The 22,133-nt window shown below is 35.7% G+C and overlaps 1 protein-coding gene across 5 annotated transcripts in view; it reads right to left on the bottom strand.

Annotated features, from left to right (window-relative positions):
• Window positions 1–22,133, bottom strand: part of C4H8orf34 (chromosome 4 C8orf34 homolog) — a 451,431-nt gene that overhangs the window by 362,380 nt on the left and 66,918 nt on the right. For all 5 annotated transcript variants that reach the window (XM_072604793.1, XM_072604790.1, XM_072604789.1 and 2 more), the window contains exons 2-3: window positions 6,517–6,664; window positions 834–965 (exon numbers count right to left, since the gene is read on the bottom strand). In XM_072604793.1, coding sequence (XP_072460894.1) covers window positions 834–965; window positions 6,517–6,664 — 280 coding nt within the window. The remainder of the gene's footprint in view (window positions 1–833; window positions 966–6,516; window positions 6,665–22,133) is intronic.

The raw sequence follows: 22,133 nt of genomic DNA, 5'->3' as shown, positions 1-22,133 counted from the left end.
TGTCAGAGGGGAGGTGACTGCTTGTTAAGTATTTTATAGATTTTTTTTTTTCAGAATTGGGAGGTCCTATCCAACTCTAAGATTCTGTGACACAGAATATGAAGTGATTTGACCAAGTTCACGAGATAATACAACTTTTCTCCAGCATACAGCACCTACATACTTACCTCAAATGTCTCCCCAAACCTTCCATTATCTTTTCATACACACACACACACACACACACACACACACACACACACACACACGCATGGAACCTTCTTTCTTTTCCTTTAAATACACAATAGTCAATATACCAATCATCCACAAGGTGGAAAGTGTTAGAAAGGTTCCTCTGTCCAAGCTCCAACTGGCTAGTAATTTGTTTTTTCACCAGACTGTCAAGAAAACATTTTAGACCAATTCTAATTTTTGTAAGTATGCATATGATAACATTCATTAAACAATTTAAAATTTATAAAGTGCTTTGAATAACATTGCATGATTCAATATTCATGACAACCCACAAACATAAGTAATGGAAAAATCACTTTGTCCTTTTTCCAGATGAGGAAGGTGAGGCTTAAAGAGGCTAAGAGAAGAGTCCCAAAAAACATAACTGGCTAGTGCACATTCAAATCTTCCAGGTCTTTCTCATTCCAAGTTCAGTGTTCTTCCTATCTTTCCACCTTAGCAACATTTACCTGACATTCCAAATGAAGTAGAATTTACTATGATTTCTGTACCAAAATTTAAAGTAAAAAGTTTTGGCTCAGTTATTATTTTTCTTTTGTTGCTGTAGACAGTCTAGACTGATCGCAAATTTTGAGTAAGAATGTGTTAAATGTTCTTACATGATTTGGATTCCGGTGATGGTGGAGAAATATTAGACACAGCAAGGTCACTCTTGGACTTCTTTGGTTTCTTTGCATTTACCTGCCAGGGTTTATCATAACTTCTGAAGTCTCTTCTAGTTCCTTTGTGTTCTGTTGAAGGATAATATAAATAAAATTCTGTTAAATCTTTTAACAGGTATATATATATACATATATATGTATGTATATATACACACACATACATATATGTAACATATATACACATATACACACATATATCTATATCTATACAAGCACATGCATATATATGTATGTACCTATATACATGTGTATATATATGTGTATATATGTGTGTGTATAAATATACATACATATATAATCTCAAGTATAGCAATGGAAAAGATGAAGACACATCAGAGCCTAGAAAATCTAAAAATCAAATAACAGAAAAACTCCCTTTTTCCTCTTCTTTTCCAACTTGAAAAATATATTAATCTGAATTTTATTATGATGACTCTCCTCAAAGCCACAAAATTATTGTGAATCTTTTATGTAAAGATGAGTTACATTATTATTAAATAACCTAAGAAAACATTTAATTGCACTTAGATTTATTTACATAGTATTATAGACTGTCAAGAGCTAGAAAGTATCTTAGAATGGTTTATAGTGACTCTTTAAGGAGTATAAAATTAGAGCTGGAAATACCCATTATTATCTAATTCAACCTCTTCACTTTACAGATATCTGAAACTGGAAACTACAGAAGCTAAGTGTCTTGTTTCTGATCTCACAGTTAGCAAAAAGTGGGCCCAGCACTCAAATCAAGATCTCTGTCTCCAAGTCCTGTACTCTTTCTAGTATACCAAAATGGCTCCCAATTCTCTAAGTATAAATTCCCTTCCCAGCAATGAGTCATCTGGCTTCTGCTACAAAGTTTCCAGTTATTAAAAACAAATTTTCTCTTGACACACTATGTTCTACTTTTGAATGGTTCTAATTGTTAGGACTTTCTTCTTTATATTGAGCCCAAGTCTGTCTTTTAGAAACATTTGATGTTAAACCTATAGTATAGATTTTGTAGGTGCTTCTACTAAGAGGAATGACTATTTTAAAATTTAATATGATTACAGTGAAACTGTAATGAGAAATAGTCTAACATTCTTATAAATTTGCCCCAAAACATACTGACTGTGTGACTCTAAGGTCTCCAACTCTCCAAGAATTGGCTCTATATCAGTGGAAATAACAAGTCTAGTCTCTGTCTCTCTATCTGTATAGTGACTGATGGAATAAACTGTCTGAAGGGTTAGATTAAATAAAATAAAACTGAGCAGTGTATCCAAAGGTAAAAAATTCAGCTCATTCTGGGGACATAAAGTATGATAATCTTCACAGTGGCTTAAGGAAAGCTGTGAGAACATTTCTTCAGTTTTATTTCTAACTTTTGCTTTTAGGGAAGGCAGCAATATGTTAAGAACTGTTATTAGCTCTCTAGTACTAAGGCTAACGGACCTGAAAGAGAGAAATGAGTTGAAAGAGTACAGGAGAAAGGAATATTGAAAAAGATAAAAGCCAAAAGACTAGATACTGCTAAGAAGTATGTGGAAGCAAGATCCAGAGGGAGTGGGGTTGAAATACATCCTTAATATGGTAACTTGTTATTCAGTTATGTTGACACTTTGTGACTCAGTTTGGTGTTTCCTTGGCAAAGATACTTAGAATGTTTTTTTTTCCTTTGGCAGCCAATTTTATAGATGAAGAAACTGAGGCAAAAAGGGTTAAGTGACTTCTCCAGGGTCACATAGGTAGTAAGTGCCTGAGGCCAGATTTGAACTCAGGAAGATGAATCTTCCAGACTCCATGCCTAGCACTCTATCCATTCCATCACATGGCTACCCTAAAAGGGATGGTTCTTGCAGGAAGTTCAGGACCAAGGGAATGACAGGGAGATTGAATATGGAAATTGTTAAGTTACTATTAGTGATATTTTAACAATCATGGAAAATAGCAGAGGTATCACAAGACTGAAGAAAAATGGTATCCAAATTAAAAAAAAAAAAGATCACAGAGCCTAAAAATTATAGACCAATGAAATGGACTTCAATTTTAATTCTTAGGAAAATTATAGAAAGGATAACTTAAAAGATAGTTGGTAAACATCTAGAGAGACTGATTACAAAGAGATGGGACCTTCCTGAACAGATATAAACAGATAGCTATATTTGTTCAAAAGAATAGGTCATAATAAACTAATTTCATTTACCTTTTCCCAGGACTACCAAACTAGTAAACTGGCAGATGAGAACAAAACTGTAGCTATAAATTTACCTACATTTTAGCAAAGATTTTGACAAAGAATCTTATACTGTTCTTGTGGACCACAAATACCATTTACCAAAAATCTAAGGCTGACTCACAACCCCAGATATTCATTCAACAAGGATTATGGCAAGTGATCAGCAAATGTCTGGGAAAGTAGGTGGTCAACATTTAAGCAGTTCATCAGTGGGTAATTGGTGTCCATTTACAGAAAGATTAGGTTATTGAGAAAGGAAGCATAGCTACTGAAGTGATTAGTGTATCAGGTAGAGACTCAATGACAGAATTAGGAAATTGTATGGTTGGAAAAGCACCAAATTTGAAGTCAGGAATCAGGATTTCAAGCCCTGGCTCTGCTCTTAGTAGAGAATCAAATCAATCTCCCTTTCTGGGTCCAGGTTTCTCTCCTATAAAATGAGGGGGCTGAACAAGATAACTTCAGTCCCATTCAAATCTAGGTATCATCTCTTAATCCCTAATATGCCTTTTGGTTTTAAATTCTATGCACCTATGACAAAAAAGTAAGACCCTAATGACTATGGAACTAGTGTATAGGGCAGTGATCCAAAAAATGAAATATCCAGGTCAGAGTAGAGCAAACAATAAAACAGACTCAGTGCTAAGGTTCCATCTGAGAAAGATCAAAAAGCTTAGGAAGAAAGATAAATATAATTATTGACAGAGAGGTCAAAGGAGTACCACTGCAAAAGAAACTGGGGGACAAACAACCTGAGTTCTAGTGAAGGTTTTAATTAAAATTATCTTTCCCTGTTTGCCACTGGTTGGTGATGAAATTTAGGACCACTGACGGACCCATTTTAATTAAATATTTTAATCTCCTCCATAAAGGGGAAAATGTTATTGTAAAGGTAAGAAAAAGTTCAAGTCATTAAATGGAAAATAGTTAGCCTAAAAGAGATAATGTATGTTCCTATGTAATACTAACAACATTTGAGAGCTTAATCATTTAAAAGGTTAAAATATTGATATCTTTCACATTAAAATCCAACATACAGTACAAGATTTCAAGCTATACAACAAAAGAATAATCATCAAAACAATCTGGTACTGATTAGGTACACAACATACAGAAGTAATGAACACAGTAACCTAGTATTTGATAAACTCAAAGATCTCAGATATTGGGGCAAGAACTCACCCTCTGAGAAAACTACTAGGGAAACTGGCAGAAATGAAGCACAGACCAACATCTCACACTATATCCCAACATAAGCTTACAAGGATATATAATTTAGGCATAAAAGGTGATATAAGCAAATTAGAGGAGCATGGAAAAATTACCTGTCACATCTATGAATAAGGGAAGAGTTAATAACCAAACCAAAGATAGAAAATATCATGGGAAGTGAAATGGATATTTTTATACCAAATTTAAAAGTTTTTGCATGAGCAAAAACCAATGCAACCAAAATCAGAAGGAAAAAAGTTAACTGGGGGGGGGGGGGGGATTATAGAAAAATAAGAGCCATTCCCCAATTGATAAATGGTCAAAGGATATGAACAGGCAGTTTTCAGAAGAAGAAATTAGAGGAGTAATGGTCATATGAAAAAATGCTCTAAATCATTAATAACTAGAAAAATGTAAATGAAAAGAATACTAAGGTTGGTACCTTATATCCATAAGATTGGCTAAGGTGACAGGAAAGGAAAATGACAAATGTTGGAGTTGATATGGAAAAATGAATACACTAGTGCACTATTGGTGAAACTCTGAACTAGTCCAGCCATTCTGGTGAACAATTTGGAACTTTGCCTGAATGTGCATACCCAGCACATACCCATACACAGCAATACTACTACTAAACTTATACCCGAAAGAGATAAGTGAAAAAGGAAAAAAAACCCATATATACAAAAATATTTATAGCAGTTCTATTTATGATGGTGAAGAGTTAGAAAATGAGGGATTGCCCATCAGCTGAGGAATGGTGGAACAAGTTGTGGCATATTATGATTGTAATGGAATACTATTGTGTCATGAAAAATAATGAGTGTGATAGTTTCAGAAAAACTTCAGAAGATTTATATGAACTGACACAAGATGAAGAAGGCAGAACTTGAAGAACATTTTACAAAGTAATAGAAATATTATAACAATAATCAACTCTGAAAGACTTATCTATACAGAATAATACAATGATCCATATTAGTCCCAAAGAACTCACAATGAAAAATATTAGCCTTCTCCAAATAGAGAATTGATGACTTCTGATTGCAGAAAGAAGCATATATTTTTCTTTATTTTTCTTGCTTTTTTATAACACAATGTGTTTAATTTGGAAGTGTTTTGCATGCATATGTTTAATGAGTATCATATTTCTTGCCTTCTCAGTGGGTAGAGGAAAGGGAGAGGGGGAGAGAAAATTTGGAACTAAAAGTACAAATTTATATATATATACATATATGTATGTTACATAAATATATATGTATATACACATATATGTGTGTATGCATACATACATACACACATATATGTGTGGGCATATTATGTATATGTATATATATATAATTTCCTTGATGATAAGAATTATCTTGCTTTTACATTTGTATACCCAATGCTTAGCATAGTGTGGCACATAGAGTTTAATAAATGCTTTTTTTATGAAAATATTTCAATATAAATGTCATGTTAAGCATCATTCAAGCTGATTTTTAAACTTTTGAAAAACTTTCATAACCTAATGCTCAGATGCTCAAAGGATTGCATTTTTCCCCTTTATGGAGGAGATAGGAATATTAAACTATGTCATAAAAATGGGTCCACCAGTGCTCCTAAATTTCATCACCAATCAACAGCAAAAAAACAAAAAGATACTGATGCATGCATGACGTCTTTGATGTAACACCACAAGAAAAGTCTAATGCAGACAGTTTAGGTGACCAAAGTGGCCCTGGAAGAGGACCTCCTATGTAGATCCATGGGTCTGCAAGAGTGGCATCCAGAAACTTTTATACACAATGCATAATAATAATTGTTAAAATTAAGTTAAAAATTATTATTCAAAAGTATTCAAAACTCACAAATCTAATAAGTGAAAAGATACTTAAAATTAAATTTTCAATTATTTATTTTGTAAAGTTGTGATATATACTTAAAACGTTATTAAAGGTTAAAACTGCAGTAAGATTTTTGGGACACATAATGCACCAAATAGTAATAGTGCTATTTATCAATTCAAAAAGCTTTTATGCCATATTTTACTGTGCTAATATAGAGATGAATAAGTCAAATTTCTAGCTATCTACCTACCTCTATTGTGTTAAAAATTACTAACATTATGGTCATTTTTGGTTACATGCATTCACCTCAAATATCTTTCCTCCCTGAAATGAACTGGAATAACTTTTCTCCATTTACCTGATGTTTCACTTTCTGCCCATAAAGCTGCAGACCCAGACAAGGTCCTTTGAAGTTGACTGCGAGGCCCCTGTTTAGACTGAAGATGGTCAATGAGAAATGGGATTGGCTGGTCAGGCGTCTCTGTAATGAGTTTGGTCATCAATTCCTGAAGAAGAAAAAAAAAGTAGCAAAACACTTGTTTCTTTTTAAAATCACTATAATGAAGCAAAAAAGTCATTAAGGGGTCCATTTGTGGTCCATTTTTAGTTTTACAGAATCATATTTCCACGACAAATATCTAGTTTAAATTCTGACATTGGCTTATTTACATAATAACTCAAGATTCAAACTTTCTAAGACATGATGTACTCATATAATTTTCCTTTGCCGGCAAAATAGGGAGGTAGTGGAAACAACAATAGATAAAAATAAAATAAACATTAGCCAGCATCATCTCTGGAACTTGCAATGATTTCCAATCCATACTCTGGAAATACAGTGCAAGCAATCATATCCTGAAACTCAAGAGACCAACATCCGATCCCTATATTTGCCACTCATAGTGTGAACTTAACAAGTCACTTCACCTGTGTAGGCCTCATTTCTCTTATCAGTAAATGAAAGACAAAATGGTATTCTGGATAGAACACTGAGCTTGGAGTCAAGAAGACCTGGGTTCAAACCTTCCTCACATAATTACTAACTACGTGAGCCTCTATGGGCCTTACTTATCTCATCTGTAAAACAATAACAGGGGATGGATTCAGTGACTTCTAAATTCCTTTACAGTTATAACATTATATGGTTAGATTTTTAAACAAAGCAGTGATAGTCTCACTTGTTCTTCTCCAATCTTCACAATTCCTCTTTCTCCTTTTTCATCTATACATTTGTGAGTCCACATGGCTATAAGAACACTACGTTGTTTTGTCTATCACTGTGTCTTGTGACACTTATAGACAACAACATTGGCATTTACTAATTAATAGTAATAATGATAATACATATCTTCTCTTGTTTTTCTTCTCAAGGCATATGAGTAAGGGGAATGAGAGAGTATCTAGCTCACATGGGGCTGAGGTCCCTTGGCACCAGAACTTCCTGCATTCTAAGTCCCTGAAAGACTTGATCCTTTCCCTGGGGTTTTAGTGCAAAATCCCAATTAAATAATGCTAGATAAAAGAAGATAAATTGTAGGGAGAATGGGAAGTATAGCGTTGGGATGAAGAATACAGACAAAATAAAATGGAGGTCATAAGAGGCTAAGGGCTGTAAGGAACCTCAGAGATCATCTACTACAATCTGTCACTCACTGCAGAGATGTCATTTAGAGAACTGTGATAGATGGCCTCTCCTTGAATGCAATCAAGAATAATAAATTCCAAACTCAATAAGCATTTGTTGAACATTTGTGATCTGTCTGGATAGCTAGTTGTCCCGGTGGATACAGGACTGGACCTGGAGTCAGGAAAATTTGAGCTCAAATCTAGCCTCAGACACTTGTCAACTGTGTAGTCTGGGTAAATCACTTGACCTCTGCCTGCTTCCATTTCCTCACATGTTTAATGGAGGTAGTATCAACACTGCCTCACTGGGTGCATGGAAGTTGGCCATACCTACCTCAGAGTTTGTACAAGAAAAGCAAGGAGTTTATTTTAAGGAGTATAGAACAGGTGGACAAGATTAGTATGAGATAAAGACTAGGTAAATAGAGTGATACTAGGGGGTGACAAGCCTAGAATGCTAGGTAAAGGAGTCTAAAACTTATTGGAAAGGAAGAGAGTCACTGAAAGATTTTAAGCAGAGAGGACATATGACCAGATCTATGGATAAAGATCATGTCTATGAAAAATGTTTGTGAAGGATAAGAATTTGGAGGGCAGAGAGGGTGGGCTAATTAGAGAGGCTACTGTGATAGTCCAAGTAGATGATAAAGAGGTCTCCACTAGAGTGGTGGAAGCAAGAATAAAGAGGAAGGGAATGGGTTTGAGAGATATTTCAGCGTTAAGATCAATTGCACTTTAATTGATTGAATATGTAAAAGATGAAAGAGAAGGAAGAGTCAAAGATAACATCAAGTTTAATAATGAGATTATGACTAGTACCAAGACTCATATTATTATTACTTTTAACAATAGGAAAGACAACAGTAACAGTCACTGAAATTTATATAACACTGGATGATGCTTTCAATATACTTTCATATGTACTGCCTCGCTCAAACCTGGCAGTAACTTTGTGAGGAAGAAAGGAAGGGTTGTACAAGATCCAGCTACAATTTGGAGTCTCCATAATTGGGTTTAAAATGAACTATTTGCTTGTTTGTCATTAGAGACATAAGTTTCATTCTTCACATTTATGCTTTATGTTCAAACGATAAACTTGTTTTCCCGAACCATCCAAAGCTAATGCACAATGTATCATCTACTGGAAAATACAGAAGTGATTTACAGTATTGTTATCAGAGAACATCTAGTGATACAAAGAAAAATTGAGTCAGAAAACACAATTTTATACATAAGGAAAATTCAGTCCTCAAACTTCACAAGATTCTGGATGCTCATTTTAAAAAAATTTCCCTTCACAACTGGACACACATTTCCTAAACTGAAAAAAATAAAATAGGGGAAAAAAAGGAAGGTCATTGCATACTTTGCTTTGCCTTTATAATATCAAAAACACAGCTCTAGAAAATTGTGTATACTAGTAGCTATTTCTGCTTTGATTAAATTTGTGCCAGTAATCTGAGCTGATTGCAACATCTGTTTTTTGGTATATTCTCAAACTATATTAGCAAAGATTAAAGCAAAAGAGAAAAGCCATACTAAGTCTTATGACTCATAAAATATTCGATATAAGATCCATGGAAGGGTTTCACTCTGTGTGTATCATTTATATAGGTATTTATGTGCACATAATCTTTCCCAATAGAATCGAAGTCCCCTCAGGGCAGGAATTACTTTTACTATTTTTTTTTGTGTCCTCAGATAAATCTTAACTCCACAGTCAGCCTTGTAGCCAGTTCTACACAGACTCAGAATAACTGAAATGATACCTATTATACCTCAATACTTCAATGATCTATGATTATTCCCATTAAACAGATGAGAAAACTGAACTCTAATCCCTCCTGTGACACTTAGTAGCTGTGGGATCCTAAGCAAGTCACTTAATCTCACTCAGGCTCAGTTATCTCATTTATAAAATGGGAATAATAATAGCACCTACCTTACAGGGTAGTTTTGAGGATTAAATGAAATAACATTTTTGAAGTACTTTACACACCTTAAAATGCCTTATAAATGCTACTTTTTATTATATGATGATTAATTATTGAATTGAATTTCTAAAGGTTTATCAGATTTTTAAAGGAAGCTTTTACCTCACTACCTACAAAAATAACAGGCATGTAATCTACGAAATACATACCTCGCTGTATAGTGCTAATAATTAGACAATAATATTATTGGTCATCATCTATCACAAAACATAATTGAGTAAGTTAAAAGATGTTTGAGAATTATTTTGCAATAGAACAACACTAAAGAAAAAGGAATTGATATTTAGATGGATTTTTAGAGTGTTTGTATTTGTGTGTTTGTATGTGTGTGTGTGCAAGAGAGAGAGAGAGAGAGAGAGAGAGAGAGAGAGAGGTGTGATTTTCCTCTTTCATGGATGTATGCGTGTATACATCATAGATGTATATACAAATGTGTATATGCTTATATATGTATATGCACACATATGTGTGTGCATATACACACATACATATATAGATATATACATATACATATATACAGAGAGAGAGAAAAGAGAGACAGAGAGAGAGAAGGAGAAAGAGAGAGAGAGAGAGAGAGACACACACAGAGACAGAGAGAGACAGAGACAGAGACAGAGAGAGAGAGAGGGAGAGAGACAGAGACAGAGAGAGAGAGAGGGAGAGAGAGAGAGACAGAGAGAGAGAGAGGGAGAGAGAGAGAGGGAGAGGTGAGTCTGGAAGAAAAGCAATATTTGTCTCCTTGACTCTGAGCCTCCTTAATACTGAAAGTGACGATCTCCAGGGATGAGAGTAAAGGAATAGAATTTTCAGCCAGTCAAAGACTCTTGAGTAGTGAGTATAAAGGAAGCGGCAAGTAATGACACACTCGATATTGTGTAGCAAAAGGAAGGAACATTTTACAGGGGGAAAGCACTGGTCCTCAAATCAGAGAACCTAGGAACAAATCCCACCTCTGATCCTCATTACCGAAGTTACTGAAAGGTTTGAATGAGGCAGTATATATGAAAATGGGACTTTGGGCAAGTCATTTAACTTTTATGCCCTCAGTTTTCTGGTGTGTAAACCAAGAAGATTGCTTTAGAAGGCCTCTGAAGCCCTCTCCAGATCTAGAGAATCTTTTGGGACTGAATTGGACTAAGAGTTATTAGAAACCTTATGTGAAAGTGTTTTATTCATGGTGTTTCCTAAATGACCGCTTCAGTGCATTGGAGAAGGGGAATGGGATAGCTGATAGCATTGGCAGCCACTTGATTGAGTGATGGAAGAGGTCTCTAATCTCTGAAGCCTGTGACAAAAACAGCTGTATCATTCTCCTGTTCCAATTATCAGCTTCAACCAAGTGTGATCATGATCAGTGAGAAATGAATTCTATTTCATGTCCTTTTTAAAATTCTTATTAGGAGATCTTTTATTTTGCATCAGAAATACAATAACTCATTTGCAGTGTGAGTGGTATCCAATCATAAAATTCTCTTAACATAATAGCTATGATCATATTAAATATTAATGGCATACAATACATTAACATCTTTAAAATGTCATTCTAGTTTAGATTCTGCATATAATTTGATGCCTGAATTAATTCACTTTGGTTTTGCATAATTTTTCAACTCTGTTTTTAATTAGGTTCAGCAATAACAAATTTTCTAAAAATTGCATTTTAAGAACACAGCCTTTCAAATAATATTTCTCCTCACAGAAATATAGTATGAAATTATTAGAATATAGAATAGAAAATAATTAGCAAGCTAAGTTCTAAGTCCTAAAGTATATTTCTTCATGTATTTTCTAGATAAGTATGATATAATAACCTTTCAATAATTGATAAATTAACGTGACATCCCATTAAAGGTTGTATCAAAAACAAATCCAGTCCAAATTCCACATTGTTCAGGTCTTTCCATCAGTGATGTTAATAAATATTCATTAAGCCTGTGCTAAGCATCAATCCTAAATGCTGAGGATACAAAAAAATGCAAAAGACAGGACCAGCTTCCAAGGAACCCACAATCTAACAGGGGAGACAACATGAAAACAATGCTGAACAAGCAAGTTACACATGATATATCAAAAATAATCGACAGTGGGAAGGGATTATAATCAAGTGGGACTGGGAAAGGTTTTCTGTAGAATGTAAGAATTTACCCGGAATTTGAAGGAAGCCATGGAAAACCAGAACCAGAGATAAGAAGGAAGAGCATTTCAGGTATGGGGGATAGCCAATGAAAATAACCAGAGTGGAGAGGTGGAGTGCCTTGTTCAAGAAACAGCAAAGAGGCGAGTCACTGGATCACCAGAATGTTTTATTTTATTTTATTTATTTTAGTTTGCAACATTCATTTCCACAAGATTTTGAGTTCCAAATTTTCTCCCCATCTCTCCCCTCCCTCCAACCCCAGATGGCATGCATTCTGATTACCCCTTCCCCCAGTCGGCCCTCCCTTTTATCACCCCCCCTTTTCTACTTCCCCTTTATTTTCTTGAAGGGCATGATAGATTTCAGTACCCCATTGCCTGTATATCTTATTTCCCAATTGCATGTAAAAAACACTTTTTTAATATTTGTTTTTAAAACTTTGAGTTCCAGATTCTCTTGTTTCTTCCCTCCTCACCCACCCTCTTTGAGAAGGCAAGCAATTCAATGTAGGTTATACATGTATAGTTATGCAAAACATTTCCATAATAGTCATGTTTAGAAAAACTAACTAGAAAGTTAGTCTTTCTCCTTCCTATCCTGCCCTTCAATTATTCTATTTTTCTCATTTGACCCTGTCCGTTTTCAAAAGTGTTTGATTTGGACTACCTCCTTCCCCAATCTTTCGTCCTTTCTATCATCCCCTCTCCTATCCCCTTCCCCCCTACTTTCCTGTAGGGCAAGATATTCTGTTGAGTGTGTATGTTATTCCCTCCTTAAGCCAAATTGATGAGAGTGAGGTTCATTCATTCTTTCTCACCTCCTCCCTCTACCTCTCCATTGTGAAATCCTTTTTTGCCTTTTTTATGTGAGATAATTTACCACATTCTATCTCTCCCTTTCTCCTACTCCCAATATATTCCTCTCTCATACCTTAATTTTATTTTTATGTATCATCCCTTCATATACAACTCACCCTATTCCCATGTAATGCTAATGAGAGTTAAAGATCTTCCTCCCAAATTAATGGGCCTGTCGATTAAGTGAAACTTGACTCAGGGAGATTTTTTTTTTTGTTGGAAGACCCACATCTTTTGTTAATTTTTACTGAGGCACTGGTTCTCAAGGGTTGTGATGCCCTCTGGCTCTGAAAAGTGCATAATTACTCTGAAAGTGAGGTTTTAGTTTGGGGCTTACTCATTGGAAGTGTTTGTTTGGTCAGTTGAGACTCTGGAATGCCACTAAGGAGGTTCCCAGCTTTGAAAACCTGTATGTTGGTGCTTCTCTTCTGATAACTATGTATGCATTGCTTATGGTCAGACAGCTGGAAGCCCTACCTGTTGATTTTTATTTATCTATATTATCTCTTCAGTTCAGGTTGCTGACTTTTTCCCTTGAACTAAGTCAATGATATATACGCTTAATTAAAGTGATTGTTCACCCCTCAAAAGTTGCTTTCCTTTTAGAAAAGCAGATCTAAGAAATATACATCAGGTCCTCCTGTGTATGTTAGGATACTTGCAGTTATATTTATGGCATAGTCTCAGCAAGATCTGCAAAATAAAAGGAAAATATTGGGTTTTGTGGGACTGGGATAATTGTCTTTTGTTTCCCATTTATGGTGACTAGAATTCTGCGGAGCCTCAGGAGGTAGGGACAGCCACAGCCAGGGCTCTGGTGGATTAGTTCAGCTTCAGGCTGTGCTGAAGGGGTGAATACCATGATATTGTATTGTATTCAGAGCCATGGAACAGGAGCATAAAACTAACTGCTAAACTACCCAACAGAAGTGGAGAACTGCCAGTGTGTCAACCTTGGAGAAGTGAACTCTGGAACAAGAGTGGAGAGCTGCCTGTGTGCAGATCCAGTTGGGAGGTGGGACTGACTGGCTCCTGCTGGAGGAAGAGGAACGCAGGAGCTCAGAATTCAGCCCTGGGGAAGATGGGGACTGCAAAGCAATGAACCAAGTGTGGTTTTTTTTGCAGCATTCTCCTAGGACAGTTTGGGATCCAAGGGGTGGAGTTGCCTATGGTGGGTGGGGGGAAGTGCCTTGTACACCCAAAGAACCCATGCTGATGGATTTGCTGCCCATCTACCCCACAGGACTTGGAAGCAGGGGCTGGAGCATTGTTAAGACTGGGACTTCGTTCATTAGAGCCTTCACCTGAGAATGCCTGCAAAGGCAGCATGGGGAGGAGACATCCCCAAGAAGACTTTAGATATTTTATTTTGGATTGAGGAAGAAGGAGCTGGTTGCTCACTCCCCAAAATTGACCCCTCCAAAGAATAATGTTAAGTTATGTATTCTGCAAATGTGAAATTCCTGATGTGTTTGTGGAAATTATGTTGCATTTACTTAAGAAATGTTAATGCCAGTTGCCTATGGATAGAGTAGCTGATACAACATCCCTGAAGCCTGGGACAATACACCCGCACCCACCCTTACCCTCACCAGAAGCAGAGTCCTACCTTAACAAAGAGTTAGAAAGTCAAGTATTTGGCTAGGAAGATAAGTAAACATTATAAAAGGACTCAGACTATAGAATCGTATTTAGTGACAAAGAAGATCAAAACATACGACCAGAGGAAGACAACAAAGTCAAAGCTCCTACATCCAAAGCTTCCAAGGAAAATATGAATAGGTCTCAGGCCATGGAAGAGCTCAGAAAGGATTTTGAAAATCAAGTAAGAGAAGTAGAGCAAAAATTGGGAAGAGAAATGAGAGTGATGCAAGAAAATCATGAAAAACAAGTCAACTGCTTGCTAAAGACGATCCCAAAAAATACTGAAGAAAATAACACTTTAAAAAATAGACTAACCCAAATGGCAAAAGAGATCCAAAAAGCCAATGAGGAGAAACATGCCTTAAAAAACAGAATTGGCCAAATGGAAAAGGAGGCCCAAAAACTCACTGAAGAAAATAATTCCTTCAAAATTAGAATGAAGCAAATGGAAGCAAATGACTTTATGAGAAATCAAGAAATTATAAAACAAAACCAAAAGAATGAAAAAATAGCAGACTGTGATATCTCGTTGGAAAAACAACTGACATAGAAAATCAATCCAGGAGAGATAATTTAAAAATTATTGGACCACCTGAAAGCCATGATCAAAATAAGAGCCTAGACATCATCTTTCAAGAAATTATCAAGGAAAACTGCCCTGATATTCTAGAACCAGAGGGTAAAATAGAAACTGAAAAATCCACTGTTTGCTTCTGGAAAGATCCTAAAAGGAAAACTCTTAGGAATATTGTAACCAAATCCCAGAGTTCCCAGGTCAAAGAGAAAATATTTCAAGCAGCCAGAAAGAAACAATTTGAGTATTGTGGAAATATAATCAGGATGATATAAAATCTAGCAGCAGATATATTAAGGAATCAAAGGGCTTAGAATATGATATTCCAAAGAACAGAGGAGCTAGGATTAAAACCAAGAATCACCTACCCAGCAAAACTGAGTATAATCCTTTAGGGGAAAACGTGGATATTCAATGAAATAAAGGACTTTCAAGCACTCTTGATGAAAAGGCCAGAAATGAATAAGAAATTTTATTTTCAAATACAAGAATCAAGAGAAGTATGAAAAGGTAAACAGGAAAGAGAAATCATAAGAGATTTGTTAAAGTTGAACTGTTTACATTCCTACATGGAAAGATGATATTTGTAACTCATGAGACCTTTCTCAGTACTAGAGTAGTTGGAGGAAATAGAGAGAAAGATAGATGACTGTAACAGCAAGGACTCTAACATACACAGGAAGGCCTGCTGTACAGGTTCTTAGATCTGCTTTTCTAAAAGGTAAACAACTTTTGAGGGGTCAACAATCACTTTAACAAGCACATATATCATTCACTTAGTTCAGAGGGAAAAGTCAGTACCCTGAACTCCAGAGAAAATATAAGCAGAGAAACAAAGACCAATAGAGAGGTCTTCCAATTGTCTGACCATAAGCAATATATACATCACAGATCAATAGACAGATCCAACTGTCTGACCATACATACATAGTTGCCAGAGAGAAAAGGACCAACATCTGGGTTTTCAGATCTGGAGGGCTCCTTAGCAGCTTCCCAGAGTCTCATCTGGCACACAAACCTTCTTCTAAAAACTAAGTCCCAAAGTAAAACCTTACCTGAGAGTATATATACACTTGTCAGGTCCAGAGGGCATCATAACCCTTGAGAACCATTGTCTCATTAGAAATAAACAAAAGTTGTGGGCCTTCCAACTACAATAATAACAAATCTCCCCTAATCAAGCTTCCTTTAATGTGCAGGCCCATTAATGGTTGGGGAAGATCTTTAACTCTCATTAGGATTACATTAGGCCCCAAGATCTTTCATTCATTTTCTCTGTCCCCTACTGTCTATGGGCTCAGAGCTTAAGAAGCAGCTTCTGCAGTAGTGGCTGCTGCTGTTGTGGTGCTGCCACTACCCTGACCACCCTGGGGCTGGAGAACACCCGCTCCTCTTTTACCCAGATCCCACAGTTTTCCCATTGACCTTTTGATGTTTGTGGGTTGAGAAGTCTGAAAATTGTCACAGCTGTCAATGTTTCGTTCCCTGAGGCCTGCTCTAGACTTTTTGTGCCAGTGCAGCCCAGGCAGGACTGTGCTACACTCCCTGTCAGGTGCAACAGACTCGTCCTCTCATATTTCCAGAATGTCTCAGGCTGGGGATTTGTTTCACTCTGTCATTTGTGGATTTTGTAGCTCTAGGATTTTAGTAATTTTTACAGGGCTATTTTGAAGGGCTTTGGGGGGAGAGCTCAGAGAAGTCCCTGTCTTTACTCTACCATCTTGGTTCCACAACTTTTAGAAATCTAAGAGTATTTTACATTTGACTGTGGCTATAACAAGAAGCCACGGCAGGTTACTGAGTGGGATAGAGACCTTGCCAGACCTACACTTTAGAAAGAATATTTTGACAGCTGAGGAGATGATGGACTGGTGTAGGGAGAAATTTGTGGTAGGGAGACCAAGCAGCAAACTACTGCAGTAATTCAAGTTATGAGGTGATGGGAACTTGCATTATGGTTGAGGCAGCATCAGAGTAGAAAAGCAGGCATATATGTTATAAAGGTAAAAGCCAACAAATCAGTCATTTAAAAAATTATTTGGAGTATATTATGTATCTCTCTTATATAATTACCTATTAACTAAGTAAGACCATGTCTGAGCAATTTCTGGGGAAAAAAATTGACTGAAATAAGGCAAATGCTAGGTGCCTCAGATATTCACAAATCATAAATACTTTTGAAAATCAACTATATCATTTCTTATCTACAAGCAGTAATAAAGAGACCGAGATTTCAGTTCAAATAAATAATTGAAGTTGAAAGAATTAAAAAAATTATTCTAATTAAATATTTTATAATAGTATTATGTAATAATACTTTAGTTTTCATGTTATAATCTTTTACGTTTAATTTTATACTATAAATAACTGTGGATAATAATATAATTATAATTTAGTTTTAATTTTATAATGTTTATATTCTAGTTTCCATAACATTTTAAGGTTTTTGAAAGGACTCATAACAGCTTTATGATGCAGATAGTTCAAGAATCTTTATTCTCGTTTTACAGATAACAAATTGAGACTTAGGGAAGCAAGGAAAGTTACTAATTATTAAACAGCCAGAAAGTATCAGCATCAGGACCGAATACAGCTGACTCCAAATCTACCAAGACGCAAGTCACTGAAGCTAGTTGCTTCTCCACAAGTAAATAGCACGCAGCCCAAAGAAGTTAATTATTCTTGACTACTTATTGCTACTAGATAGATAATAAGTAGGTGAGTGGGTAGATTGATCTATTAATAGATCAATATACAAATAAAGCAATTATTAAATACTTGCTATGTGGGAGAGAAAGGGGTACAGAGGGAGAATGCAGGAGTGAGATGAAACCTGGCTAGGTCCTTCTAAAATAGTGGTCCCAGAGAGGAAGTTACCAATTGGCTAGGAAGAACCTCAGCCTGAGTTTCTACATGGTTGTAATTCAGTGGGCAAGGATATTTATGATGATGAACTGAGTTAGTGGTGACTATCTAAAAGACACTAGCTCTCAAAAACTCTATTCTAAAGAATAGCCTAGAAATATATTTCATTTTAATGATAAACATCATTATAGAAGTACAATATTGTTGGACATAGTTTTAAATAATAAAATCTATTCATCATTATATTTTAATCAGTATATGGCCTCTGGATAATTTATACAACTCTTACAATCTGTTGTAATTCTTAATTTGTGTGCCATCAATGAGCAGTCACCCCACAAATGTTTTTCTCACAAACCAAAAAGTGCAGATTTCTCGGAGCACTGAAACTTAGAATCATAGAGGTAGAAAGGGATCTAAAGATGATCTAATCCAAGACTTTCAGCTTAGAAATGTAGAAATAAAGACCCAGAAAGGTCAAATAGTAAGCCCAAGGCTACAAAGCCAATTAGTGGTAGAGTTGGTTCTAAAATAAAATCTCCTGGCACCTGTTCTAGTAGATTAGGAACTCTTATCAACTACATTCTACTCTGCATCATCCAATATGGCCATAGAAAATAGAAAGAGAAAGCCATTACCTTTACTTGAATTTAAAGAATTAAGCATAGGAAATATTTTTCTTTTAAAGTGACACTAATGATGAATACTATTACCATTTTAAAATGGAATCATTTCAAAATGTCGATAATAACTTTTCCCCCCATCGTTGCATTTTTGAGACATTTGCCAAGAAGCTCCTAATGGGATTGAATTGCCAAATTTCCTAAGGCTTTTCCTTTCACTTCTCTTAAATGTGACATGCTTCAAAACTCCAGGAAATCAAATTTTTTTCTTGGATGGATCAGTTATTGGTGCTGACATTACACAACCCAAATTATGCAATATCAAGCTATTGCTTTTCAGAGTTATTTCTCAGTCATTTAAGAAAAATCTTAAATATTGCAACAACAACAAAATCCAGTCAAATGCTCAGAAGGAAAAAAAAATCACACAATCCAGATTTATAGCTGGAAGGGATCTCAGAAACCAGCTAATTTAAAGTCACTTATTTACAGATGAAGCAAATGAATCCTAGACAGATTAGGTGACTTGCCCAAGGTCAGATAAGCAGTAAGTGACAGAGGTAGAATTTCAGCCTAGGCTTCCAATGTCATAGCCTTTCTGCTGCAACTTTCCAAGTCTACAAGAGACAGAGAACATTTTGTTTTTAACTTTAATATTTGTTTATTTTTATTTAACTTTCCTTTTTTGAAAATTATGGATTCAACAAATATAAGCATTTCACTTTCTTTTTAAAAATATCTTTGCAACTGCAGTTTTTTAAAATTATATACTATAATTCCATATACATATTAGAATTACAAAAATCATTAAAATGTGTGTGTGTGTGTTGTGTGTGTCTGTCTGTGTGTGTTTTCACATTCAAGGAAAATAAGTGGAAATAGCATCAGTATCTGAGAAGATATCTTCTGCTTTAGCCCATTACCCCTTTACAAGATGTGTGAGATCATTAGTCTTTCTGCCATTAAAATTAATGTGCACATTTTACAAACTGCAAATTCCCATTGAATATACAACCACTTTTTATTCTTGTTTGTATATTTTGAATTGTGTTTGCTAAGTTAATATAAATATTAATGTTAAATAAACAAAACTCATGTTTATAAGCAAATACAAAGTAGAGAATAAAAAAGAATTTGAGATTAAATCTGCAGGAGGAAGACAATCACAAAATTAGGCAAAGAAAATGCTACTTAAATAAATTAATTAAGTAGCCTACAGGAAACAGAAACTTGTTTTTATAAAAGAAAGGGGAATAAGAGATTCCTGTCACGCCTGCCACTCTAGTCATTTACTGCTGCCTTGTTGTTAGTCATTTTCAGTTGTGTTCTACTTCTCATGATGCCATTTGGAGTTTTCTTGGCAAAGTTGCTGGAGTGGCTTGCCATTCCTTTCTCCAGCTCATTTTACAGATGAGGAACTAAGACAAACAAGGTTAAATGACTTGGCCAGGGTCACACAGCTGGTAAGTATCTGAGGCTGGATTTGAGCTCCGGAAGATGAATCTTCCTGACTCCAGGCTCAGCACTGTATCCACTGCACCACCTAGCAGTCTTTCAAACTCTGCGCAGTTGAAAAGGGTGTGTATTCTATAACCTCACTGCTGCTGAGTTTCATATGAGGCTCTGAAGAGTTATGCATACTTTAACAAAAACAGACACCAGGTGCTTTGAAGACTACTGCTCCCTAGTGAACAGCAAACAGTGATCAGTTTCAACAAAGGCTCTAGAGTTAGAATGATCAGCAACATAGCTGGGAAATCACAAGGTGATTCAGAACAGTTTACAATCATACAGGGAAATCTGTTTTCTGCTTAGGCAACGTTTCACCCCAGCAGCAGTTGTCAGTGATGGTTTATGTATATAAGTCTGCTGCCTATGCTTACATATCTTTATTCAACTAAAATGTTTTCCTTCTATGCTAATTCATAACAAAAACACTTTTTGGAAGCTAAACTGTAATTTTTAGCATCTGCACAGTATTTTTAAATAAATTTTGAAATCACTTTAAGGAGTCAGTCTTCAGAATCTACATGCAAGCTTGGTCCCAGGAATTTCTCCCCATTTTGTGAAGAAAAAGGAAGCTGACATGAAGGACAGTGACATAAGATGACCACTAGTTTGACATTTGTATCTGTTAATAAGGAAATTGGATTTTTCAAAGTAGCCTCATAGATTCTGTGCAGTGGGTAGGTAGTTTTACAAAATTATCCTGCAAAAAATTGAAGCAGAAAAGTTTCTGGAAGGAGAATCATAGAGTTGAAAGAGACCTAAAAGATCATGGAAACTGAACCTTAAGAAAGTTTAAGTGACATGGTTCAAGGCCAAAAACAGGACATTCCAGACTACTAGAAGTATGTATCTATCTATATGTGTATACGTGTGTGTGTTTGTGTACTTACATGCACACATACACATGTACACATATACATATGTGTGTGTGTTTATATTTGTATATTACATATAAATATATACGGCATGGAAGTAGAAAAGTGAAGCATGTGTATAGGGGCACATTCAGGAGATGGGAGCAGTATGAGATAGGGATGTAAAAGTAAGGTAGTGTCATACTGTGGTAGGCCTTGAATGTGAGGATTTTGAAATTAGTAGGAAAGTGGGAGCCATCAAAGAAGTTTAAGTGGAGACATGTGAGATATAGGCAGGCTTTTTGTTTGTTTGTTTGTTTTTATAGAAGAGGTCTAGCAATAGGTAGAAAAGCAACTTGAAAAAGTCATAAAGCCAGGACAGAGAGACCTGTCAGGACAGTTATTAGAATATACCAAGCAGAATGTGATAAGAGCATGGGAATAGAAAGGTAGTGGAAAAAACAACAGTTATTTGGAAGGTATTATTTGGAGTGGGTTGAGGTCTTAATGGGGCACAGTGGATAGACTACTGGGCCTGGAGTCAGAAAGTCCAAAGTTCAAATGTGACTTTAGACAATTACTAGCTGTGTGACCTTGGGCAAGTCATTTAACTCCTGCCTGCATACAATCTGGAGAAGGAAATAGCAAACCATCCTAGTATCATTGTCATGAAAACCCCATGGATATGTGACTCCACAGGGTCACAAAGAGTCAGACAGGATTGAACAACAATTAACTGGCTATAAGAGGTAAGAGAGATGGAAGAACCAAAGATAACACCAAGACTTTGGATATGGGTAACTAGGTCAAAGGTGCAACCTTTGGCATCGAAAGGAGGTGCAGCTTTTGGGGAATGATGAGAAGTTCAGGTTGGGAAATGTTATGGACAAAAGCAATGGTAAGCAACCCAGGTAACTATGACCTGTAGAAGTTGCAACTATTGGTCTGGTTCTTCAGAGATGGGGTGGGGCACTGAAAAAATAAACTTAGGTATCATTCAATTTAGGTCTTTATTGAAGTCCTTCATGTAAGTGAGATTGCCTAATGAAGTTAGGTAAAAAATAAATAAATAAAATATTTAAACCTTGGAAAATATGCATTTGAAAGGTTTTGGAATAGAATGGAGAGGCATTGCTTGAAATGTAGAAGGAGAAAACATGAAAATGTAGTGTTTTACGAACCAACAATAAAAAGGACATCTATAAATAGATGGGATAGTCAGCAATGTCAAATGCTGCAGGGAGGTCAAGCAGTATGAGAGATGAAAAAAGAATAGTATATTTAGTGATTAG

Source organism: Notamacropus eugenii, chromosome 4 (assembly GCF_028372415.1).
Source record: "Notamacropus eugenii isolate mMacEug1 chromosome 4, mMacEug1.pri_v2, whole genome shotgun sequence".
Lineage (NCBI taxonomy): Eukaryota > Metazoa > Chordata > Mammalia > Diprotodontia > Macropodidae > Notamacropus > Notamacropus eugenii.
The sequence above is the reverse complement of the archived record's forward strand: the minus strand, read 5'-3'. Positions and strand labels throughout refer to the sequence as shown.